The sequence below is a fragment of the Xiphophorus couchianus genome, chromosome 10, assembly GCF_001444195.1.
Source record: "Xiphophorus couchianus chromosome 10, X_couchianus-1.0, whole genome shotgun sequence".
Taxonomy (NCBI): domain Eukaryota; kingdom Metazoa; phylum Chordata; class Actinopteri; order Cyprinodontiformes; family Poeciliidae; genus Xiphophorus; species Xiphophorus couchianus.
The window spans coordinates 7,008-34,375 of record NC_040237.1 but is presented as its reverse complement, the minus strand read 5'-3'; the positions used below and the strand labels follow the sequence as shown (position 1 = coordinate 34,375).

The 27,368-nt window shown below is 36.4% G+C and overlaps 1 protein-coding gene, 1 long non-coding RNA gene and 1 pseudogene across 2 annotated transcripts; 2 read left to right on the top strand and 1 right to left on the bottom strand.

The window, feature by feature from the left end:
* The first annotated feature begins 2,276 nt into the window (after positions 1-2,276).
* LOC114152378 (neurexophilin-1-like) lies at positions 2,277-6,394 on the top strand. Its single transcript, XM_028030264.1, has 2 exons — positions 2,277-2,575; positions 4,391-6,394. The coding sequence occupies exons 1-2, from the start codon at positions 2,525-2,527 to the stop codon at positions 5,120-5,122; spliced, it is 783 nt and encodes a 260-aa protein (XP_027886065.1). The 5' UTR covers positions 2,277-2,524; the 3' UTR covers positions 5,123-6,394.
* Positions 6,395-13,577: 7,183 nt separating this feature from the next.
* On the top strand, positions 13,578-20,399 carry LOC114152377 (neurexophilin-1-like; annotated as a pseudogene).
* LOC114152379 (uncharacterized) lies at positions 13,635-21,671 on the bottom strand. The gene is made up of 3 exons (XR_003597111.1): positions 20,716-21,671; positions 13,809-13,816; positions 13,635-13,738 (listed from the first exon to the last, which is right to left on the bottom strand). It is a non-coding gene; the product is annotated as an uncharacterized LOC114152379 (long non-coding RNA).
* Positions 21,672-27,368: the final 5,697 nt, after the last annotated feature.

Genomic DNA, 27,368 nt, shown 5'->3' with positions numbered 1-27,368 from the left:
GAAACTAGTAATTTTTCATCAATATCAAAGAATTATTGACTTAGAACTATGTAGCTGCTACATCTGCTGATAAGAAACTAATAATAGATAATAGTTATTATTAGTATTACAAATTTGATTTATAATGCCCTTTATAACTTTAAATCTCAAAGGGCAACAAACCCGAAACAAAACAAGCAATTTTAGCGGAGAAAAATAAATCAATAAATGAGATTAAAACCAACATCTCAGAAAATAAACCAAACGTTTTGCTAAAAAAAAATGTCTTAAGGCTTCTTTTAAAACAGTACGTGGATGTTTTGCCCTCAGCACCTGTGTAAGTTAGTTTTCTCTTATTTCAAGTGTATTAAGATATTTGCACTAAAAACTACTTATTAGAATAAGGTGTTGTGTTTTTGCAGTGCAGGAGCTCCATCAGTGACCGTAAAGGCCTGCGGTGTTTAAAGTTCACGTCAGGAGAATCAAAAATAAACTAAACAAGTACGACGTGTTGGGAAGGGCTGTCAGGAAAACGGTTCCTCACTCTGAAAGGAATGCAGCAGCGCTGCTTTGGTTTGCAAATCTGCACCAAAACAAACAAAAACAGTTTTGGAACGCGGCCATGAGATCAAGATGGAGACATTTTACAAATCCTCACTCACTGTGATGTACGGCAGTGGAGGAGTGATGGTTTGGGCTTGTTTTTGTAGGATTTACTTCAAAAATACAAAATTTTACACAGTATTTTTGGTGCAGTTTCTAATGCAAATATCTTAATACACTTGAAATAAAAAAACTAATTTAAAAATGAATTTTAAGCCAGATATATGAGCTTGTTGTCATGGTGAGGTGTTGGACCCAAACGCAGCAGGCAGTAGAAATAAATGGATGTTTTAATGAAAAAAATGAACCAACACAAAATCCAAAAACAAAACAAACTGGAAACACGAGGGAACAACAGGTAATCCAGGGAGGGAAACATGGGCAGTGACCATCAGGGTGACGAGACGGACTGGCGAGTTGTGACTGGGATGGAGGAGCTTAAATACTGGGAGGCAGTAAATGGAACAATGGCAGAGCTAGATGGGAAGAGTGATTTCAGCTGTGAGTAACTGGCACAGGAGCTGAGGGGCGGAGAGAAGGTGGCAGAGGGAACCTAAGATCTGCTGGGAACACAAAGGGAGGAAACAGGGAACTGAAAAATACAACTAATGCAAAAAAAACTAAGAGTAAGAAAAACCTGATGAATAGGAGAGAAAGACATGAGGGAAACCATAACGACCCTAAATAGAAACAAGGCCGATCCAACAACAGTAAGAACTAAGGAACATAGAGCTAGAGAAACTAGAAGATCTAAACAAAGAAATAAATTAACTAGAATTACTAAAGGAAGATATATTGTACATAGACTCAGACATGGAAGAATAACTGAACCTACGGTGATGAAATGAAGAAACAAACATTACTAGAAACACTGCAGGGAGGCTGAAATAACTAGAAGGATAAAATAAAATTAAACTATAATCATTAAAGGAGGCTGGACATGGACTCAGACAAACAAGGACAGAACTAAAGAATAAACCTAGAAACATTATAAAGGACTGAAAATAAGGAAAACAATAAGACAATTCTTATTTCACTAAATACCTCAAATAATAATAATATCAAAAGGACCATGAAAAGCTAAACTAAAGTGAACTAAAACATGAAGCTAAATAAAATGAGAAGCAGAACCAACAAAAAACCCAGAGTTCTGACTCTTGTTTAAATATTGATTAAAAAGTGCTAGTTTCACTTATAACTTATAATTTCACCATGTTTTAGTGAAATAATCTGACAGCAAAACTTTTACATCAATATTAATAAATTATTGACTTAAAACCAGCTCCTTCCAAGTTACTTTAAGCTAGTTTTCCTTTTATTTCACGTACATTAAGATATTTGCACAGTAAAATAAACCAAAAATACTTAGTAGTACTAGTATTTGCTCAGACAGCCACAAACCCTCTTTAGTTTATATCATTGTATAAAGTACATGAAAAATAAATACAAAAATCTGACTGCATTGATTGTTTTATTGAAATATTGCAAGTTAATTCATTCCTGAGCATGGCAACAAATGAAGCTGTGTATTTTTAATTAAATAATTGACTAATTTCGTACTTTTAATATGTTTTCTTCGAGCTCAGATTGCATTCTTTCTGTTGGCCACAAGATGGCAGAATTTCACCACATCTGATCGGCCTCCTCTTCATTTAAGATGCCAATAAAATCTGTTTTTAATCGACTAATTCATTACAAACACGGTGGATGAAGTACTCGGCTGAAACAGAGGTGAACAGTAAACTTTGTGTGTTTTGGGGGATTTCAAGAAAGAAAAGTGTGTGTGAGCGATGAAGAGGGGGAGGTGAGGAAGACGGAGCAAACCGTCCAGATCCAAGAGGTTCTCTCAGTGAGAGGCAGCAGCTTACCGGCGCTTCCTGCTCCAGAGGTGATCACGTTACGCGTGGCTCGTCCTGAATGAGGCTCAGGTAGATGTGGAACGATGGAGAGGTTCTCCTGCCGCTGGATCCTTCTGACTGGAAGCTTTAATTTGGTGAGTAAAAGTCTAATTTAACAGATTTAAACAGCTGTGCAGGGAACCTGTGCAGTAAATTGAAACAAACTGGGGATAAAATGCTTAAAAGTAACAAGAATGCAAGTTTTTGGGTTTTTTTTTTTTTTTTTTACAAACTAGAAGGAAAGAAATGTGATTATTAATTTATGCTTCAAATAATTTTTGTAGTGTTTTCAGAAGAGAATATGCTGAAAGAAGCTGCGATGAATATCGTTGTAAATTAGAGCCTTTAATGATACTTTTTAACTGATTTTCTCTTGAGCAACTAATAAAATTTAAGTAACAAGAACTAGGTGCAGAACACTGCAAAAAATACAAATCATACCAAGTATTTTTACTCTCGTTTCTAGTGGAAACATTTTAATACACTTGAATTAAGACAAAACCAACTTACAAGTGACTGTTCAGCAATATATAAAGAGCTTGTTTTAAGTCAATAATTCCTTAATTTTGGTGAAAAGGTTCTAGTTTTACTACAGATTATTTCACTTTTAACATGTGAAAAATATTTTGTTATAAGTGAAATAATCTGCCAGTGGAACTAGTAATTTTTAACCAATATTTAAGAATTATTGACTTTAAACAAGCTCCTATCTTTCTGAAAGTTATTTCTAATTTAGTTTTGTTTTATTTAAAGTGTACTAAGACATTTGCACTAGAAACTAGACAAATTGATTAGAAAGGTTTTGTGTTTTTGCCGTGTAGTTCATTATTATTAATGCTTCTCTGTGGAAAATGAAGGAAATCCAACTTCAAATTATTTAACTTCACTACAAATTCAGGCTGATTAATATACAGAAACAATGCACTTGTACTTTTGACTTTTACATGAGTAATTTTATTTTGAAGTATTTCTATTCCTACATGAGTAAAATTTCAGTATTTTCTACCTGCTGAATGAAAAACAAACATATTTTAACCAGAAATTCACCAGACACAGACCTGCAGTTTTTGTTAAAGTTTCATAAATTGTTTACTGGAAAAAAACTGATGTAGAAAAAGTTTCTTTTCCCTGTTTTTATTTTTTGTTATTGATATGAATTATTGTCATTTTGGTCCTTAAAATACCAAAATTTTCACTTAACTTTATATTTTTGTCTGTCTAATAATGTAGTTTTTAAATATTAAATGATTGATAACTTGATCAGTTACTCAGTACTTGAGTAAACTTTTCACCAAACACTTTCTCACTCTTACTTGAGTCATTTCTTGGATGGCTACTTTTTACTTTTACTTGAGTAAAACCGTTTAAGTAGTGCTGCTCTTACTTTAATACTTTTTTGTGTCCTCTGCTGGCAGTCAAAAAGAACTGGTTGGATACAAATACTGATTTTGTGAATTTGTGAGCACAAATCATGAGTAGTTGTTTAAAACTTAGCATTTTGTGGTATCTATACTTGAAAAGTTGATTAATATTAAGCTTCTGGGATTAACATTAAAGTCTTTAGCCAATAATTAACCAGTTTAAATTAACTTTACCAAATCTGAGCTCAAATGTCTGGCTAGAATAATGTCAGACGTTTTCTCACGGCTACAAAAACTGTGTGGTTTCTCTGTATTCTGGAAACATTTATTCAGGTGTTGGTAGGGAAGTAAAAATATCTTTGTAAAATTGGATTTCCACTATAAATTCAAACAAAATTTATAAGTAAAACCCAAAACTACAAAGATCAGAATTGGTAGACGCTGTAGGTTGAAAGAAGTTGCTAAAAAAGTCTAGTTTGAATCTAGTAATGCTCTTTGAAACTTCCTCTGAGGCTCATTGTTTGTATTTTCTCATTATTTCCCATCTAGCTGGTTCTCTGTCAACTTGAGACTCAGAGCAACTTCACCTTCATGAACTCATCATCACCTCAACCCCACAGAGACCAAGAGGAGCGTCTCCAGAAAATCTGGGGCCTTCGGTCCAGGACTGTTGTCCAGAACTCCAAAGTCCTCAACAATCCCTCGGTTCCTCTATCGAAGCAGAGGCTTTGGGAAATCCCCAAGTCCAAGTCCAACCCATCGGTAAAAATTAAGCTTCAGCCCATCACGAACGTTCAAGGACTCTCCAAACCGTCGAGGTTGTTCAGCTGGGGCGACTTTTACTCCAACATCAAAACCGTCAAGCTGAATTTGCTGATAATGGGGAAGATCGTGGATCACGGCAACGGCTCTCTCGGCGTCTACTTCCGTCACAACTCCACGGGTGTTGGCAACGTGTCGGTCAGCCTGGTCCCGCCCATGAAGGAGGTGGAGTTCGACCTGGAGCGCCAGAGCGTGGTCCACCCCAAGGAGTCGAAGACGTTCAACTGCAGGGTGGACTACGAGAAAACCGAACGCAGCAAGAAGGTGATGCTGTGCAGCTACGACCCGTCGAAGACGTGCGACCAAGAACAAACCCAGAGCCACATCACCTGGATGTGCTCCAAGCCTTTCCAGGTCATCTGCGTCTACATGTCGTTCTACAGCACGGATTACAGGCTGGTCCAGAAACTCTGTCCGGACTACAGCTCCCAGGTCCCACCCTACCTGCCCACAGGGTAAACATGGGGCCAGGTGACGAGGATGAAGGGAGGATGCAGTTTGAGCCGTTCAAAACTTTATCCTAAAATATATGGAATGCTGTTTGTACAGTAAGTGAGTCAAATATTAACAGCAATAATTTGGATTATTTAGCCTGTTATAAGCGGGAAAAATAGGTTTTCTTTTCATATTCTCACCATATTATTCATTCACTTATAAATGTCCCAGTTTCAAAGTAAATATTCATTTAGCAAGTTACATATTTAGTTTACTAACTAGATATTTAGACCCAAACAAAATCTTTAGCTTGCTAACATTTTAATATTTAGTTTGGAACTAAATATTTAGTTCGGAGCTTACAAGCTAAATAGCTTTATAGCTTGTAAGAAACAACCTACCTAAATATTAGCATATAAGCTCACTAATGTGCTAATATTTTGCTAATATTTAGCTTGGAGCTAAACATAAATTAAATATATAGCTTGGTTGTTAAATATTTAGCTAAATAGTTTGTAAACAACATATTTAGCATGCCAACTTGCTAAAACTTTAGCTTGGAGCGAAATATTTAGCTTGCTAACTTGTTAATATGAGCTAACTATAAGTTTGGGAGCTTAATATTTAGCTGGCTAACTTACTAATATTTAGTTAAACTAAACAGTTTGTAAAAAAACATATTTAGCTTGTTAACCTGCTAATATTTAGCTCAGAACAAATATTTCACCGATAAGCTAAATACTTAGCTTACTAGCTTAATAGTAAGCTAATTAGCTAGTAAATATTAGTAAGCTAAATGTTAGCTTACTAATATTGAGAGATCTAAATATTAGTGAATATTTAGCTTACTAATTAAATTGAGCTAATTATTTAGGTTAGTGGTAAATATTTAGCTTGCTACCTGAGCTTAGTTTTGTACTGTAATCTTAATATATGAACGAATAACGTGGTGAAAATGTGACTTTGAGAAAATGTGTATTTTTCCTTCTTATGACAAGCTAAATATAAACTTTTTGCTTTTAATTTTGATTCTGTAACTTTACAAACGGCACCTTTTGAGAACATGCTTGATTAAACATAGTAAAATATATGTCTAGGTGATGTCTCCTGTTGAAAAATAAATGATTGTAGCTGATATTATTTTTCAATATCTATCAAAAATGGTCAAACTAAAAGGAACCAGAATGATCTGGAGTTGAATATGTAAAAATATAACCTTCATAATATCGCCTTTTTTTTAAACTTTTGCAGTTTAAGTTGTCTGGTGACAGATATTTTCAAAATAATTTGTCTTTTTTGTGATTGGGGCCTGCCCATAGCAATGCATAAGGAGAGCAATGCCTCCATGCATTGCATGGCAGGCACCTATTATTCTACACCCAATAGAATGTCTCTTTATATCTTTATTTATATCTTTATTTATTTTTCTTCCATCACCGTTAATGCGGCTCGTACCGCTGCGTGCACCCCCACAAAAGTGGTATCAAAACGTGCGGCTCGATGCCGAGAAGGGAGCTATTATTTTTATAAGGAATCGGACTTACGATGGCGACGTAAAAAGCGTCAAACGAGCCAAATTTCCAACTGCCGAAACGCAGAGCCTAACTGACACCAACTGCCGCTTTTTTAGAGTGAGAAATGAAGAGAATTTTTGACCCCAAAATGATTTTGAAATCGCCCTCACGCCCACAAATATCGCCCAATTGGTATCAAACTCGGTCATGACATCGATACGCATGCCTGCTCCGGTAAAATGTTTTCGAAATTTCTCTAGGGCTTACGGTTTTCTGTCAAGGTGCTTCAGAGCGAAATCATGCGCCAGGATAACTGACGCTCTCCCAGATTCACTTCCATGTATTTCTGAAAAATGTCTGAGCTCTGCATACACCATTTTTGTCTCATCACTGCAATTACTGTGAGTGAGCTACAAATATGACTTGCGGTACTATGGGAGACGACAAATAGCCCTCTCATATGCTTCAAACGCTTTTCCAATATGTATTACGGTTCCTGAACGGCAACGAGTTGTTCAGGCTGCTTTTTCCATATAAACCAATGGGGTGTCTCACAAAGATAGAAATCTTTTTCCACCTCTGTGTGTCACACACACATGACAGTTAGCAGAGGATTGATAACCATAGCAACGGAACACAGGAGGGGATTGGCTGCTGGTTAGGACTACAAATACGCATCACTGTAGTTCTAATCAATACTCAGCTAAAACAGAGGGCTGAGCTGCCATTTAGAACTATTGGCTGTTTTGGCCAGTAAATAACGGATTTAACCCAAACACTGTTAGACATTTTAATTAGTGTGGTCATTTAATATGAAGCTTATGTATTTTTTCAAAATAAAAGCCTCAATATCCCCCTCAGATCAATGCACCGCCATAGGCGGTGCAATAATGTTAGCATGCATTATATTTTTCTCCCAGGTTAGGGAACTGCCTTTTACCTTAAATAAGCTATTAGCTATTTTCTTACTTATTAGCCATGTTTAATATACTGAGTGCAGTAAGTCAATTACAGACAACATTCTAATGCCCTTCTAATGTCAGAACTACAACATGGTGGAACTGTCAGTTATTACAGAGGAGGACTGAGCTGGCCTTTAGAACTACTTATGTTTTGGGCTTTTTATAACTGATTTTATCCAACCATTGTTACACATGGATTTAGTGTGGCAATTTAAAATTAAGCTCACTGAAAATTTCAAAATAAAAGCCTTGAAAATTTTTACATCAGGTATTTGCTCCTTTGAGCTTTATATAACTGATTTCACCAAATGACTATTAGACATGGGATTAGTTTGGCCCTTTGAAATGAAGCTTAACAAAAATTTCAAAATAAAAGCCTTGAGAAGCTTTACATCATGTAATTAGTCTTTTGAGCATTATATAACTGATTTAATCCATTGAGTGTTATACATGGGATTTGTCTGGCCCTTTGAAATGAAGTTCAACAAAAATTTCAAAATAAAAGCCTTGAATATTTTTACATCACATAACTGCTCTTTCGAGCATTATATAACTGATTCAACACAATGACTGTTAGACATGGGATTCGTTGGGCCCTTTGAAATGAAGCTTAACAAAAATTTCAAAATAAAAGCCTTGTCCATTTTTACATCATGTAATTAGTCTTTTTGGCTTTATGTGACTTTTTTATCCAAAGCACTGTTACACAATGGAATACTGTGGGCATTTAATATGAAGCTTACTGCAAATTTCAAAATAAAAGCCTCAATATGCCCCCCAGGTTAGTGCACCGCCGCAGGCGGTGCAATAATATTATTCTGCATTATCTTTTTCTCTGAGGTTAGGGAACTGCCTTGCACAGCAAGGCAGTTCATTAGCATTAGCATTTTAGCTTAAATAAACTATTAGCTATTTATTTGACTTATTAGCCATGTTTAGTATACTGAATAGAGTAAGTCCATTATAGAGAACATCCTAGTGATGTCCCACATGCTAGTGACAGCAATCACGCTAACATTAGCATTTTTGCTAATTTTAGCTGATACACTCACTTTATCATACTGAATGGTGCAAGTACATGTTAGTAAACATTCTTGTGATTCTCCTCATATGATTGCAGCTTTCTTTAGCATTGATGCTAATTGCTAGCATCAGAACGCTGGGTCCAAACCGACGGGCACACTTTGGCAGGCCCCGGTTAAATTTCTTCAGGAATTTTCTAGTTTTAAAATACATTTCTACCATCTGCTTATGGTTTACAACAAGAAAATGTTGTATAATTCTCTGGAGTCATATTTGCAATCAGTTATTTTGGTTTTAATTAAGAGTTCATAATGTCTGATCCAAACAGAAACCATAAATCAACACACATTCAGCGAACTTAAACCTTAAATATCAAAGATAACCAGAGAAAAATGCTGTTTATTAACATTGATTACATTTACTAAGAAGGGAAAAAAAAACTTTCAAACTAAGTAAACTTAAAACTTATGTTAAAAAGTTATTTGTTATTTAATTTCCCTTTGGGAGTCAATAAAATATTTTTTATTTTAACTTGAAATTTATTATCGATTTATTATAAATTTTCTTTCCCACTCTCTTTTTCCACAATACAAAAGAAAATAAATGTTTGACTAAACAAGCAAAATTAACTTCAAAATGTATAGATATTGAAAAAAGTTCTATAGATTATCATGTATGGCACATGTGTCAAACTCAAGGCCCGAGGGCCAAATCTGGCCCGCCATAGCTTTTTATGTGGCCCTCTAGACTCCAAATCATAGCAATGGGCCCCTCCAGTTTTTACAAATAACCGCAAAATTCACACAAAAATCAACAGATCCCCACATGTTTTCTGAGTTTATCAACATGTTTTCTGAGTTTATCAACATGTTTTCTGAGTTTATCAACATTTTTCTGAGTTTATCAACATGTTTTCTGAGTTTATCGACATGTTTTCTGAGTTTATCGACATGTTTTCTGAGTTTATCGACATATTTTCTGAGTTTATCAACATGTTTTCTGAGTTTATCAACATGTTTTCTGAGTTTATCGACATGTTTTCTGAGTTTATCAACATGTTTTCTGAGTTTATCGACATATTTTCTGAGTTTATCAACATGTTTTCTGAGTTTATCAACATGTTTTCGGAGTTTATCAACATGTTTTTCTCAAAATTGACCATAAACACTTTGGATCAAGTGCCTGCTGTCTCAGCCTGACCTGATGACAAGTTATAGTCCATGACCGATAGAGCGATTAATAAAAGATCACATTTAACATCATATGTTAGCGCAAATATTGTAAAAAATTCCTTACAGATATTTCTAAATTAGCGCCACAAAATCTGTGATGTTGATTGCAGAAAAGCACAAAAACAATCCTGGATGAACTGATTAGTGTGAAAAGATGTTCAATATTATGTTATTTTAAGAAACACTTATTGATGCTGAAACACCTATTTATTGATATTTTAACAATTTAATTGGTTTTCATCAATATGTTCTGGCACAACAGGCCCTTTATGAACATTCAGGTTTTTGATCTGGCCCAAAACAGAAATGAGTTTGGATAAAAACGAGTGAATCCTGGACTATTTTGAATGTAAACAACAATAAATAGTGAGATATTTGGTGGTGGAATGATGTCACACCGCCAGCAAAGGAAGACTCTGTGATGTCACTGGCGATGCAGTCTGTGATGTCATCAACTGCAGAATTGTATGCGACACAATTCTGCATATTTTTCATTGCTTGCAATATCACTGACCAGTTCAGACGTGCGCAAAGCTCTTTCAGGTAGTTTACCAATCGACAACTTTAGTGATTGTATTGAGGAGAAAATGTTTCACTTATTTCAGCAATACTGCAACAAAATGATGGGACCCGCAGGCGAGAACGGGAGTCCAGCAAGACCCCCAAGGCAGCTTCGCTCCTGCACATCTGGATATCTTAGATGAGGAAACCCACAGACTGGCCTCCAGTCTGGAAATGGAGAGAGCCAGGATAGAAGACGATCAAAACATGGCCGACCTGGAGGCGGAGCTGGAAGAGATGGAACTCCGGCTTAAACAGCAGGAAGATCTCAGAGAGAGATTTATTAATGAGGTCAAAGAGGCAAAGAGGGAACTTGAGAGACTAGAGACACAAGAGAGGCAAGAGATGTCCAGTGATCCAGGAGAACTTTACGCTGCAAACATTGCATCCAAATTTTACGACAGCGTGAAAAACATGAAGGAGAAGACCTTGCAGCAGGAGTTTGAGGATTTAAAGGTGGCCCACCTCCTCAGCCGGGAAGCATTTGTTGCTGGAATACAGGCTGAGAGAAAGAAAACCGAGGCTGTCCAAGAAGAACTGGACCAACTTAAGACTTCCTACAAGGAGCTGCGATGTAAATATGAAGCAGACATTTCTCTGGTAAAGCAGGAGGTGAAACGTGAGAAAGACGCAAACAAAGAAAAAGAGAAAGAGACTCTGAAGCTAGTCAACAAGCTGAAAGCAGAGAAGGAGGAGCTCTTTCGAAAAATGGCTAGAGAGATTATAATACTGAGAAAGAGAGAGAAGCAGATGCTGAACAAACTGGATCAGGTTCACATTTCGCACGAGGAGATAAAACGTAAGTTTGAAAGAGACATTATGGATTTACAGCAGGAGGTTGAGACATACCAGCAGCAGGTAGAGCAGGAGAGAAAAGCTCACCTGGAGCAAACAGAGGAGGATAAGAAGCTTCTAGACCATATGAGAGCTGAGAAGGAGGAGCTCCTCCACAAAATGTCAGGAGAAATCGAGACATACCAGCATCAGGTAGAGCAGGAGAGAAAAGCTCACCTGGAGCAAACAGAGGAGGATAAGAAGCTTCTAGAGAAGCTGAGAGCTGAATATGCCATCCTCCAAAAAACCACAACAACGGAGAAGAAAATCCTGCAAGACAAGGAAAGGAGTGCCAAGGCTGAGCTGGAGAATGTTAACCGTTTGTACATGGAGCTAAACAGTCGGTTTGAAACCGAAGTAACTGCATTTAAACACCAAGTAGAAAAACACCAGGAGGAGCTCATTTGTGTGACAAATGATTTACAAAGAGCGAGAGACGATCTGCTGCTGGCCGAAACTCTGAGAGCCGAGGAAGAAGGTTTCCAACAACAACCCATCACAGTTTCCCAAGAGAAGGAAGAAAACTCACAGAACCAAGTTAAAGTATTAAATCAAGAGGTTTCTTCAGAGGAGGATCTCTCAGGAGAACCTCTATCAGGTTCTTCCACGGATCCAGAATCCTCAGAAGACACCGAGGTCGCTGGAGAAACCATCCTGCAGGATTTGGACAATCCAGATGGTAAAAAGAAAAAGTCTAAAAATTCATTTTGGAAGAAAGTACGAAACACTCTGGGATGGAAGAAGCCAAAAAAGAAACAAACAAGTGAAGACCAACAAGAACGTGTCTAAAGTTCTTGATTTTGATATTTAGAGAAGGATCAAGACCAAATTTATAAAGGTTTTCCCCCCATTGACAAACTAGAAAATAGATCCCTTCCCAACCCAATTGGAAAAAACGTGGGCAGCACGGTGGTGCAGCGGTTAGCGCTGCGTCTTCACAGACACCATCTGTGTGGAGTTTGCATGTTCTCCCCGTGTTTGCGTGGGTTTTCTCCGGGTGCTCCGGTTCCCCCCACATCTCCTAAAACATGTCGGTCAGGTCAGTTGGTCACTGCAAATTGCCCCCAAAGATTTGAAGAAACCCCAAACACATGTGCAGCTTTATTGTTAAACTTTAAAACTAATTGAATTAGCCGTACGTTAGCCCTTTTCCCTTCGCTGTTTTAGCGCCGCAGCAACACTGGGCTCAATTTTCATAGCAACAGCTATATATCATCACCCAATTTGCCAGATTTTTTGTGCGTCGTCGGAGAGCACTGCCGAATGCGTAGGTGCATATCGCCTGGTGGACGGGTGCGGGAACTGTGCCAGAGGGTCTACAGTGGCTGGCGGGTGGCAGTGCCGGCACCCCGCGGTGGCCAATAGGCCGGAGCGGTGCTGAGCTGCGAGGGCTGCACGACGCCGCTTGCAGCATTCATTTATTTTATCATTTTTTTATCCAATTACTCGATTAATCATAAGAATAATTGATAGATTACTAAACAAAAATATTTGTTGTTTGGAAAACAATTTTGAAGAATTGCCTAGTAACAGAGTTTTTTCACTCTCTCCTCAGACTGAGAGGCTGTAACCTCTCAGAGAGAAGCTGTGAAGCTCTGTCCTCAGTTCTCAGCTCCCAGTCCTCCAGTCTCAGAGAACTGGACCTGAGTAACAACAACCTGCAGGATTCAGGAGTGAAACTTCTCTCTGCTGGACTGAAGAGTCCAAACTGCAACCTGGAAACTCAGGTAAAATGTTTTGAATCCTAGTGAAGCCATATTTCTGTCCATTAACTGCTGCTATAGATGATGCAAATGTTATTTCAATAGTAGATTATTAAAATAAAAATGTCTGACTGTGATGAGGCTAATCATGCTAAGTCTTGACACATAAACTCAGCTGGTTTTCATTGACTCCAGGCTGAAAGAACCAGGAAGAGAGGAATGTAGAAAGGTGGGGATCAGGCTTTAACTGTTAGTGGACACTTGACCGATTGCTGCATCCTCAGTGTACAAAGAAGCATCATTGCAGATTCTTCCTCCAACCAGTTGTTAGACTTTCTCGTCCCTTCTACAAATGATAAATGTTGATTTTTACTGTCTACAGAATGAAATACAGCTTTATTACTATTGTATGTTATTAACAGGTGAATCTTGAGTGTTTTTCTCTCGTGAAAATGATCAGTTCAGACCTTGGGTTCTACCTCAATGTTCTCATGTTCTCATCATGTGATGAATTGTGTGTCTGCAGCTTATCAGGCTGTTTGGTCTCAGAGGAAGGCTGTGCTTCTCTGGCCTCAGCTCTGACCTCCAACCCCTCCCATCTGAAAGAGTTGGACCTGAGCTACAATCATCCAGGAGACTCAGGAGTGAAGCTGCTGTCGGCTGGACTGAAGGATCCACACTGGAGACTGGAAGCTCTCAGGTATGGAGGAACCTGCTGCAGGAGCAGAGAAGGTCTGATAGACGAGGAAGAGGGAGACATGTCTTTAGTCAGTCTGCTGGGAAACATTTAGAATGAAGATGAATATTTAGTCTCCAACTGAAATGTTTTCTCTGAAACTGTGGTATTAATAAATGGATGAATAACACGGTGAAAATATAACTTGACATTCTGAAACCACTTTTGTCTCTTATGACAGTTAAATAAATCAAATTATTACTGAATTTTAATCCCACCGGCAAAAATTGTTGCCAGACATTTTTTCTAACTTCTAGAAGCTTTAAACGAATTATTTTGACTTTTGGCAGCTGCTTAATGTTTTAAAATAAAATAATAGTGTGTCTTCTCTAAGCAATATCAATTTCATGTATCCAGGGTGAAAGGTCACATGACCAGACCTCTTTACTTCCTGTGTGTGACGCTGGACATAAATGTTTGTCACAATCCTGTACAAGAGGAAGTCAGTAAAATATTTAAATAAACAAATATAAATAAAATATTTTGAAAAGATGTTCTTTCAAGTGTTTACTGCTGATATATAAAGAAAATCGTATCTTTTGATCATAAGAAGAGTGAATGTAAGCGTGGCAACAATTGTTGTTTCACTGCAGACCTTCCACTTCCTGGTTCTGCTGTTCTGAAAGAAGAAACTACAAACCAGATGGTAGACATAACTGATTATGTTTACCACATAATCAATTATACAACATTTATCACACCTTGACTTTGAGTTATTCAAGTCAGGTAAAAGTCCAGTTCTGTTCCCTCACATCTCTGTGCAGGTGTGGTACCAGTCTGATTCTGCTGTGGTTCAGTTGAGTCTCAGTTTGTTGTTCAGATTCTCTTTATCGACTCTTTGGATCATTTGAACAAATTTCAAGTTTGATTTTTTCCTTCTTGAACTTTGACTTTAGGAATTTTCCTGCTAGTTTTTGCTCTCCGATGTTAGAAAACATGTTCACTTCTGATTTCAGTTGAAAGTTTCATCTTTCTTCTGTTGGAAGGTTAATCTGGAGGATTATTAGATTATTTAGAACTGGAATAATGAACAGCTGATGTTTCTTTGTTTTCTTCTCTGAACAAACTGCTTCATGATTTCATTTCCTGGAATCAAACTCTGGTCTCCACTGTTAAACTCAGAAACAACAGTGTCTTGTTGCTTCTTTTAAACAAGATTGCATTGAAAAAACACAACATTTTACCAAGGAGCTTTGCCTAGTTTATGGTGCAAATATCTTAGTAACTTAAAAATAACTTTTCAGCAAAATATAGGAGCTTGTTTTAAGTAAATAATTCATTATTGATGAGAACGTATTATTAGTTCCACTGGACTCAACTGCCGCTTAGCCGTTACCTAGCAACACCTGCCAAGCCCAGCCTGTTACCTAGCAACCAAATTCTAGTTTCACTGGCAGATTATTTCACTAAAAACATTTTCCCCAAGTTTTTAGTGAAATAATCTGCCAGTGAAACTAGTAATTTTTCATCAATATCAAAGAATTATTGACTTAGAACTATGTAGCTGCTACATCTGCTGATCCATCCATCCATCCATCCATCTTCTTCCGCTTATCCGAGGTCGGGTCGCGGGGGTAGCAGCTTCAGAAGGGAGGCCCAGACTTCCCTCTCCCCAGCCACTTCTTCTAGCTCCTCCGGGGGAATCCCGAGGAGGGAATCTCGGTTGCAGAAGCATCTGCTGATAAGAAACTAATAATAGATAATAGTTATTATTAGTATTACAAATTTGATTTATAATGCCCTTTATATCTTTAAATCTCAAAGGGCAAAAAACCCCAAAACAAAACAAGCAATTTTAGCGGAGAAAAATAAATCAATAAATGAGATTAAAACCAACATCTCAGAAAATAAACCAAACGTTTTGCTAAAAAAAAATGTCTTAAGGCTTCTTTTAAAACAGTACGTGGATGTTTTGCCCTCAGCACCTGTGTAAGTTAGTTTTCTCTTATTTCAAGTGTATTAAGATATTTGCACTAAAAACTACTTATTAGAATAAGGTGTTGTGTTTTTGCAGTGCAGGAGCTCCATCAGTGACCGTAAAGGCCTGCGGTGTTTAAAGTTCACGTCAGGAGAATCAAAAATAAACTAAACAAGTACGACGTGTTGGGAAGGGCTGTCAGGAAAACGGTTCCTCACTCTGAAAGGAATGCAGCAGCGCTGCTTTGGTTTGCAAATCTGCACCAAAACAAACAAAAACAGTTTTGGAACGCGGCCATGAGATCAAGATGGAGACATTTTACAAATCCTCACTCACTGTGATGTACGGCAGTGGAGGAGTGATGGTTTGGGCTTGTTTTTGTAGGATTTACTTCAAAAATACAAAATTTTACACAGTATTTTTGGTGCAGTTTCTAATGCAAATATCTTAATACACTTGAAATAAAAAAACTAATTTAAAAATGAATTTTAAGCCAGATATATGAGCTTGTTGTCATGGTGAGGTGTTGGACCCAAACGCAGCAGGCAGTAGAAATAAATGGATGTTTTAATGAAAAAAATGAACCAACACAAAATCCAAAAACAAAACAAACTGGAAACACGAGGGAACAACAGGTAATCCAGGGAGGGAAACATGGGCAGTGACCATCAGGGTGACGAGACGGACTGGCGAGTTGTGACTGGGATGGAGGAGCTTAAATACTGGGAGGCAGTAAATGGAACAATGGCAGAGCTAGATGGGAAGAGTGATTTCAGCTGTGAGTAACTGGCACAGGAGCTGAGGGGCGGAGAGAAGGTGGCAGAGGGAACCTAAGATCTGCTGGGAACACAAAGGGAGGAAACAGGGAACTGAAAAATACAACTAATGCAAAAAAAACTAAGAGTAAGAAAAACCTGATGAATAGGAGAGAAAGACATGAGGGAAACCATAACGACCCTAAATAGAAACAAGGCCGATCCAACAACAGTAAGAACTAAGGAACATAGAGCTAGAGAAACTAGAAGATCTAAACAAAGAAATAAATTAACTAGAATTACTAAAGGAAGATATATTGTACATAGACTCAGACATGGAAGAATAACTGAACCTACGGTGATGAAATGAAGAAACAAACATTACTAGAAACACTGCAGGGAGGCTGAAATAACTAGAAGGATAAAATAAAATTAAACTATAATCATTAAAGGAGGCTGGACATGGACTCAGACAAACAAGGACAGAACTAAAGAATAAACCTAGAAACATTATAAAGGACTGAAAATAAGGAAAACAATAAGACAATTCTTATTTCACTAAATACCTCAAATAATAATAATATCAAAAGGACCATGAAAAGCTAAACTAAAGTGAACTAAAACATGAAGCTAAATAAAATGAGAAGCAGAACCAACAAAAAACCCAGAGTTCTGACTCTTGTTTAAATATTGATTAAAAAGTGCTAGTTTCACTTATAACTTATAATTTCACCATGTTTTAGTGAAATAATCTGACAGCAAAACTTTTACATCAATATTAATAAATTATTGACTTAAAACCAGCTCCTTCCAAGTTACTTTAAGCTAGTTTTCCTTTTATTTCACGTACATTAAGATATTTGCACAGTAAAATAAACCAAAAATACTTAGTAGTACTAGTATTTGCTCAGACAGCCACAAACCCTCTTTAGTTTATATCATTGTATAAAGTACATGAAAAATAAATACAAAAATCTGACTGCATTGATTGTTTTATTGAAATATTGCAAGTTAATTCATTCCTGAGCATGGCAACAAATGAAGCTGTGTATTTTTAATTAAATAATTGACTAATTTCATACTTTTAATATGTTTTCTTCGAGCTCAGATTGCATTCTTTCTGTTGGCCACAAGATGGCAGAATTTCACCACATCTGATCGGCCTCCTCTTCATTTAAGATGCCAATAAAATCTGTTTTTAATCGACTAATTCATTACAAACACGGTGGATGAAGTACTCGGCTGAAACAGAGGTGAACAGTAAACTTTGTGTGTTTTGGGGGATTTCAAGAAAGAAAAGTGTGTGTGAGCGATGAAGAGGGGGAGGTGAGGAAGACGGAGCAAACCGTCCAGATCCAAGAGGTTCTCTCAGTGAGAGGCAGCAGCTTACCGGCGCTTCCTGCTCCAGAGGTGATCACGTTACGCGTGGCTCGTCCTGAATGAGGCTCAGGTAGATGTGGAACGATGGAGAGGTTCTCCTGCCGCTGGATCCTTCTGACTGGAAGCTTTAATTTGGTGAGTAAAAGTCTAATTTAACAGATTTAAACAGCTGTGCAGGGAACCTGTGCAGTAAATTGAAACAAACTGGGGATAAAATGCTTAAAAGTAACAAGAATGCAAGTTTTTGGGTTTTTTTTTTTTTTTTTTACAAACTAGAAGGAAAGAAATGTGATTATTAATTTATGCTTCAAATAATTTTTGTAGTGTTTTCAGAAGAGAATATGCTGAAAGAAGCTGCGATGAATATCGTTGTAAATTAGAGCCTTTAATGATACTTTTTAACTGATTTTCTCTTGAGCAACTAATAAAATTTAAGTAACAAGAACTAGGTGCAGAACACTGCAAAAAATACAAATCATACCAAGTATTTTTACTCTCGTTTCTAGTGGAAACATTTTAATACACTTGAATTAAGACAAAACCAACTTACAAGTGACTGTTCAGCAATATATAAAGAGCTTGTTTTAAGTCAATAATTCCTTAATTTTGGTGAAAAGGTTCTAGTTTTACTACAGATTATTTCACTTTTAATATGTGAAAAATATTTTGTTATAAGTGAAATAATCTGCCAGTGGAACTAGTAATTTTTAACCAATATTTAAGAATTATTGACTTTAAACAAGCTCCTATCTTTCTGAAAGTTATTTCTAATTTAGTTTTGTTTTATTTAAAGTGTACTAAGACATTTGCACTAGAAACTAGACAAATTGATTAGAAAGGTTTTGTGTTTTTGCCGTGTAGTTCATTATTATTAATGCTTCTCTGTGGAAAATGAAGGAAATCCAACTTCAAATTATTTAACTTCACTACAAATTCAGGCTGATTAATATACAGAAACAATGCACTTGTACTTTTGACTTTTACATGAGTAATTTTATTTTGAAGTATTTCTATTCCTACATGAGTAAAATTTCAGTATTTTCTACCTGCTGAATGAAAAACAAACATATTTTAACCAGAAATTCACCAGACACAGACCTGCAGTTTTTGTTAAAGTTTCATAAATTGTTTACTGGAAAAAAACTGATGTAGAAAAAGTTTCTTTTCCCTGTTTTTATTTTTTGTTATTGATATGAATTATTGTCATTTTGGTCCTTAAAATACCAAAATTTTCACTTAACTTTATATTTTTGTCTGTCTAATAATGTAGTTTTTAAATATTAAATGATTGATAACTTGATCAGTTACTCAGTACTTGAGTAAACTTTTCACCAAACACTTTCTCACTCTTACTTGAGTCATTTCTTGGATGGCTACTTTTTACTTTTACTTGAGTAAAACCGTTGAAGTAGTGCTGCTCTTACTTTAATACTTTTTTGTGTCCTCTGCTGGCAGTCAAAAAGAACTGGTTGGATACAAATACTGATTTTGTGAATTTGTGAGCACAAATCATGAGTAGTTGTTTAAAACTTAGCATTTTGTGGTATCTATACTTGAAAAGTTGATTAATATTAAGCTTCTGGGATTAACATTAAAGTCTTTAGCCAATAATTAACCAGTTTAAATTAACTTTACCAAATCTGAGCTCAAATGTCTGGCTAGAATAATGTCAGACGTTTTCTCACGGCTACAAAAACTGTGTGGTTTCTCTGTATTCTGGAAACATTTATTCAGGTGTTGGTAGGGAAGTAAAAATATCTTTGTAAAATTGGATTTCCACTATAAATTCAAACAAAATTTATAAGTAAAACCCAAAACTACAAAGATCAGAATTGGTAGACGCTGTAGGTTGAAAGAAGTTGCTAAAAAAGTCTAGTTTGAATCTAGTAATGCTCTTTGAAACTTCCTCTGAGGCTCATTGTTTGTATTTTCTCATTATTTCCCATCTAGCTGGTTCTCTGTCAACTTGAGACTCAGAGCAACTTCACCTTCATGAACTCATCATCACCTCAACCCCACAGAGACCAAGAGGAGCGTCTCCAGAAAATCTGGGGCCTTCGGTCCAGGACTGTTGTCCAGAACTCCAAAGTCCTCAACAATCCCTCGGTTCCTCTATCGAAGCAGAGGCTTTGGGAAATCCCCAAGTCCAAGTCCAACCCATCGGTAAAAATTAAGCTTCAGCCCATCACGAACGTTCAAGGACTCTCCAAACCGTCGAGGTTGTTCAGCTGGGGCGACTTTTACTCCAACATCAAAACCGTCAAGCTGAATTTGCTGATAATGGGGAAGATCGTGGATCACGGCAACGGCTCTCTCGGCGTCTACTTCCGTCACAACTCCACGGGTGTTGGCAACGTGTCGGTCAGCCTGGTCCCGCCCATGAAGGAGGTGGAGTTCGACCTGGAGCGCCAGAGCGTGGTCCACCCCAAGGAGTCGAAGACGTTCAACTGCAGGGTGGACTACGAGAAAACCGAACGCAGCAAGAAGGTGATGCTGTGCAAGCTACGACCCGTCGAAGACGTGCGACCAAGAACAAACCCAGAGCCACATCACCTGGATGTGCTCCAAGCCTTTCCAGGTCATCTGCGTCTACATGTCGTTCTACAGCACGGATTACAGGCTGGTCCAGAAACTCTGTCCGGACTACAGCTCCCAGGTCCCACCCTACCTACCCACAGGGTAAACATGGGGCCAGGTGACGAGGATGAAGGGAGGATGCAGTTTGAGCCGTTCAAAACTTTATCCTAAAATATATGGAATGCTGTTTGTACAGTAAGTGAGTCAAATATTAACAGCAATAATTTGGATTATTTAGCCTGTTATAAGCGGGAAAAATAGGTTTTCTTTTCATATTCTCACCATATTATTCATTCACTTATAAATGTCCCAGTTTCAAAGTAAATATTCATTTAGCAAGTTACATATTTAGTTTACTAACTAGATATTTAGACCCAAACAAAATCTTTAGCTTGCTAACATTTTAATATTTAGTTTGGAACTAAATATTTAGTTCGGAGCTTACAAGCTAAATAGCTTTATAGCTTGTAAGAAACAACCTACCTAAATATTAGCATATAAGCTCACTAATGTGCTAATATTTTGCTAATATTTAGCTTGGAGCTAAACATAAATTAAATATATAGCTTGGTTGTTAAATATTTAGCTAAATAGTTTGTAAACAACATATTTAGCATGCCAACTTGCTAAAACTTTAGCTTGGAGCGAAATATTTAGCTTGCTAACTTGTTAATATGAGCTAACTATAAGTTTGGGAGCTTAATATTTAGCTGGCTAACTTACTAATATTTAGTTAAACTAAACAGTTTGTAAAAAAACATATTTAGCTTGTTAACCTGCTAATATTTAGCTCAGAACAAATATTTCACCGATAAGCTAAATACTTAGCTTACTAGCTTAATAGTAAGCTAATTAGCTAGTAAATATTAGTAAGCTAAATGTTAGCTTACTAATATTGAGAGATCTAAATATTAGTGAATATTTAGCTTACTAATTAAATTGAGCTAATTATTTAGGTTAGTGGTAAATATTTAGCTTGCTACCTGAGCTTAGTTTTGTACTGTAATCTTAATATATGAACGAATAACGTGGTGAAAATGTGACTTTGAGAAAATGTGTATTTTTCCTTCTTATGACAAGCTAAATATAAACTTTTTGCTTTTAATTTTGATTCTGTAACTTTACAAACGGCACCTTTTGAGAACATGCTTGATTAAACATAGTAAAATATATGTCTAGGTGATGTCTCCTGTTGAAAAATAAATGATTGTAGCTGATATTATTTTTCAATATCTATCAAAAATGGTCAAACTAAAAGGAACCAGAATGATCTGGAGTTGAATATGTAAAAATATAACCTTCATAATATCGCCTTTTTTTTAAACTTTTGCAGTTTAAGTTGTCTGGTGACAGATATTTTCAAAATAATTTGTCTTTTTTGTGATTGGGGCCTGCCCATAGCAATGCATAAGGAGAGCAATGCCTCCATGCATTGCATGGCAGGCACCTATTATTCTACACCCAATAGAATGTCTCTTTATATCTTTATTTATATCTTTATTTATTTTTCTTCCATCACCGTTAATGCGGCTCGTACCGCTGCGTGCACCCCCACAAAAGTGGTATCAAAACGTGCGGCTCGATGCCGAGAAGGGAGCTATTATTTTTATAAGGAATCGGACTTACGATGGCGACGTAAAAAGCGTCAAACGAGCCAAATTTCCAACTGCCGAAACGCAGAGCCTAACTGACACCAACTGCCGCTTTTTTAGAGTGAGAAATGAAGAGAATTTTTGACCCCAAAATGATTTTGAAATCGCCCTCACGCCCACAAATATCGCCCAATTGGTATCAAACTCGGTCATGACATCGATACGCATGCCTGCTCCGGTAAAATGTTTTCGAAATTTCTCTAGGGCTTACGGTTTTCTGTCAAGGTGCTTCAGAGCGAAATCATGCGCCAGGATAACTGACGCTCTCCCAGATTCACTTCCATGTATTTCTGAAAAATGTCTGAGCTCTGCATACACCATTTTTGTCTCATCACTGCAATTACTGTGAGTGAGCTACAAATATGACTTGCGGTACTATGGGAGACGACAAATAGCCCTCTCATATGCTTCAAACGCTTTTCCAATATGTATTACGGTTCCTGAACGGCAACGAGTTGTTCAGGCTGCTTTTTCCATATAAACCAATGGGGTGTCTCACAAAGATAGAAATCTTTTTCCACCTCTGTGTGTCACACACACATGACAGTTAGCAGAGGATTGATAACCATAGCAACGGAACACAGGAGGGGATTGGCTGCTGGTTAGGACTACAAATACGCATCACTGTAGTTCTAATCAATACTCAGCTAAAACAGAGGGCTGAGCTGCCATTTAGAACTATTGGCTGTTTTGGCCAGTAAATAACGGATTTAACCCAAACACTGTTAGACATTTTAATTAGTGTGGTCATTTAATATGAAGCTTATGTATTTTTTCAAAATAAAAGCCTCAATATCCCCCTCAGATCAATGCACCGCCATAGGCGGTGCAATAATGTTAGCATGCATTATATTTTTCTCCCAGGTTAGGGAACTGCCTTTTACCTTAAATAAGCTATTAGCTATTTTCTTACTTATTAGCCATGTTTAATATACTGAGTGCAGTAAGTCAATTACAGACAACATTCTAATGCCCTTCTAATGTCAGAACTACAACATGGTGGAACTGTCAGTTATTACAGAGGAGGACTGAGCTGGCCTTTAGAACTACTTATGTTTTGGGCTTTTTATAACTGATTTTATCCAACCATTGTTACACATGGATTTAGTGTGGCAATTTAAAATTAAGCTCACTGAAAATTTCAAAATAAAAGCCTTGAAAATTTTTACATCAGGTATTTGCTCCTTTGAGCTTTATATAACTGATTTCACCAAATGACTATTAGACATGGGATTAGTTTGGCCCTTTGAAATGAAGCTTAACAAAAATTTCAAAATAAAAGCCTTGAGAAGTTTTACATCATGTAATTAGTCTTTTGAGCATTATATAACTGATTTAATCCATTGAGTGTTATACATGGGATTTGTCTGGCCCTTTGAAATGAAGTTCAACAAAAATTTCAAAATAAAAGCCTTGAATATTTTTACATCACATAACTGCTCTTTCGAGCATTATATAACTGATTCAACACAATGACTGTTAGACATGGGATTCGTTGGGCCCTTTGAAATGAAGCTTAACAAAAATTTCAAAATAAAAGCCTTGTCCATTTTTACATCATGTAATTAGTCTTTTTGGCTTTATGTGACTTTTTTATCCAAAGCACTGTTACACAATGGAATACTGTGGGCATTTAATATGAAGCTTACTGCAAATTTCAAAATAAAAGCCTCAATATGCCCCCCAGGTTAGTGCACCGCCGCAGGCGGTGCAATAATATTATTCTGCATTATCTTTTTCTCTGAGGTTAGGGAACTGCCTTGCACAGCAAGGCAGTTCATTAGCATTAGCATTTTAGCTTAAATAAACTATTAGCTATTTATTTGACTTATTAGCCATGTTTAGTATACTGAATAGAGTAAGTCCATTATAGAGAACATCCTAGTGATGTCCCACATGCTAGTGACAGCAATCACGCTAACATTAGCATTTTTGCTAATTTTAGCTGATACACTCACTTTATCATACTGAATGGTGCAAGTACATGTTAGTAAACATTCTTGTGATTCTCCTCATATGATTGCAGCTTTCTTTAGCATTGATGCTAATTGCTAGCATCAGAACGCTGGGTCCAAACCGACGGGCACACTTTGGCAGGCCCCGGTTAAATTTCTTCAGGAATTTTCTAGTTTTAAAATACATTTCTACCATCTGCTTATGGTTTACAACAAGAAAATGTTGTATAATTCTCTGGAGTCATATTTGCAATCAGTTATTTTGGTTTTAATTAAGAGTTCATAATGTCTGATCCAAACAGAAACCATAAATCAACACACATTCAGCGAACTTAAACCTTAAATATCAAAGATAACCAGAGAAAAATGCTGTTTATTAACATTGATTACATTTACTAAGAAGGGAAAAAAAAACTTTCAAACTAAGTAAACTTAAAACTTATGTTAAAAAGTTATTTGTTATTTAATTTCCCTTTGGGAGTCAATAAAATATTTTTTATTTTAACTTGAAATTTATTATCGATTTATTATAAATTTTCTTTCCCACTCTCTTTTTCCACAATACAAAAGAAAATAAATGTTTGACTAAACAAGCAAAATTAACTTCAAAATGTATAGATATTGAAAAAAGTTCTATAGATTATCATGTATGGCACATGTGTCAAACTCAAGGCCCGAGGGCCAAATCTGGCCCGCCATAGCTTTTTATGTGGCCCTCTAGACTCCAAATCATAGCAATGGGCCCCTCCAGTTTTTACAAATAACCGCAAAATTCACACAAAACTCAACAGATCTCCTCATGTTTTCTGAGTTTATCAACATGTTTTCTGAGTTTATCAACATGTTTTCTGAGTTTATCAACATTTTTCTGAGTTTATCAACATGTTTTCTGAGTTTATCGACATGGTTTCTGTTTTCTGAGTTTATCGACATGTTTTCTGAGTTTATCGACATATTTTCTGAGTTTATTATGGAAGTAAATATGTGCCATCAGAATTTGAATAAAAAATGCCTCTGAAATTTGAATGTTGTATATTAGTGCTTACTTTTTCAGTGTTAAAATAAATTCAGAATATATTTTTAACATGAAAAAATTTCAGTGTCATTATTTGTACATGAAAAAAAAATTCAGTGTCATTATTTGTACATGGTTGCAATTTTCATTTATTAAAAAAAATTCACATTCCTATTTCAAAGTGATCAAATTTTCAATATACATATTTTTCACAGTTTAAATTTTCACAGTTAAAAAATTCAGCATATAAAAAAATTCAACTTTTCAAAATTCAAATGCAATATTTTCAGTGTCCTCCAATTCACCTTGCTCAAATTCGCTGTCTCAAATTCAACGTCTAAAAATTCGCTGTAAACATGGCAAGGTTACTTCAGGTCACAGACATTAGCAATGGATGTCAGATTCCAGGACCCAGCTAATCACGTGACGCAACCGTCATATTGAAGAAATACCAGCGTCCCGTATGGTGCCCAACTAAATTTTGCTTTTGCCCGTATGGCTGGCGACCATGGAGGCGACCGCAAACCCAACGGTGAGTTTAATGCTTTCATATTTCTGTAGTATATTTTATTTTGCGCATGAAGTTTGATACATTATCTTAAAGCTTGATTTAAAACACGGTTTTGGGCCGTTGTTAATCTTACACCATGTAGTGCTGGCATATTACTTCTCGCTACCTCCTAGTTCCCCCAGTCCCTCCCCGCTCTCCCACACCCAATTTTCCCCGTTTTATTTCAAAAAGAAATACCACTTGCGCCAAGTCTAGAATCTTGAAAGAGAACTGATGGGTGGCGACTTTCTGGGTTGTTTGATGTTGTCTTAGGTGAGACTGAGACAGGCAGTCTTAGTAAAGTCGTAATTTTTCAGGAGATGCTACCGCTAATGTACTAAGCTAATATGGCTGCCTTGTATGCTTCAAGGAGGGGCTGTGATACCTCACAATTCAGTTTTAATCTTAGCTCAAAATTCAAACAGTTGAATTGCATGCATGTTTGTGTATTTTCTCTGTGTAGTCTAGCTCTATCTCAACATGTGGTTCCAGAACTGATGTGGATTTTAATAAAAAGTACAACTGTCTTGAATATTTCCAGTTACTTTAGTCTTACAAACATACTAAGTTATCCATAAGTTGCGGATATATGGTATATTAGAATTGAAAATGTGATTGTGGCTTTGTTCTCTTCCATAGCCACACCACCTGAACTGAAAGACATGATCAAATTCTGGACCGGATGGGAAAATCTGCCATCAAGTCTGTCTGTGGATATTGTTCATGGAAACTACCCAACAGCTGCCACATGCTACGAAACGCTAAGAATTCCTTGTCACTAAAGGAGTTACAAATCTTTCAGTGATGAGTTTTTAGCATGCATTTCCTCTACGCAAACTGGCTTTGGCTTGCTTTGAATGATCGACCTGTAAAAAAAAAAAAAATCTACATTTAAGCTGTAGCAGTTCTTTGTTTGTGAAGCAGCTTTGTTCAAATGAAAATTTTGTTGAAATGTAGAATCAATTCAATTTTCTGATTTTGTCAGATGATTACATATAATCATATGTATTGAACAAGTGATTCAATACATATGAATGTATTGAATTCATATGAACGTATTCATACGAACTTATTGATATGTATTGAATATGAATTCAATACATATGAATGTATGTAATACATATGATACATTGTAATCATATGCATTACTCATTAGAGTAACGTGTTACTCTAGTTCCTCTAGTTTTGTCAAATTCAAAACTAGAGGAACTAGAATGACACAATGTTCAGAGTAGGTATTTAATTTCTCTGAGTTAGTACTGTTTGTACAGGCAGTTTTAAATATTGAAACTGAAATTGTTTTTATGCAAAATTTTATTGAATGTACTTAGATGAGTTCATATATGCTGGTATTAGAAAATAAGTTACATAAGACAAACAAAACTTTTTCTGATTCTTATAATGCAAGAAATTTAAAGTCCTAGAACAATGTACAAATGTTACCTACTAGGTTCCTTTTGAGTAAAGAAAAAACAATCAATTACAATTTAGAACATTTTAGTTCTTAAACATGTCTACAATAAAGACACTAAATTCACCTTGTGGTAACATGATCAGCATTTTGCTTTACATTTCATAAATGGTGAATTTTGAAACTGGTACGGAAGCTTATTGCTATTATCCAGTGGAAAAAAATTGAGCGCTATCACGTTATAACGTCATACGTATCTTATTAAAACGTGATAGTTATCTTGTTAAAACATGATACGCATCTTGTATAAACGTGATAATTTTATGTCCAGGAAGTGGTGGTATTATGCCAGGCTAGTACTGTGGCTAACAGGACTTGGTCAAGTTTCCCTTCATGTTTAGTCTAAAACACGGAGATACAGATGCTGCTTTGCACTGTGGTTGAAACCAATAATAGCATGCACACTCTGAGCAGGATCCTAAACAGAACGGG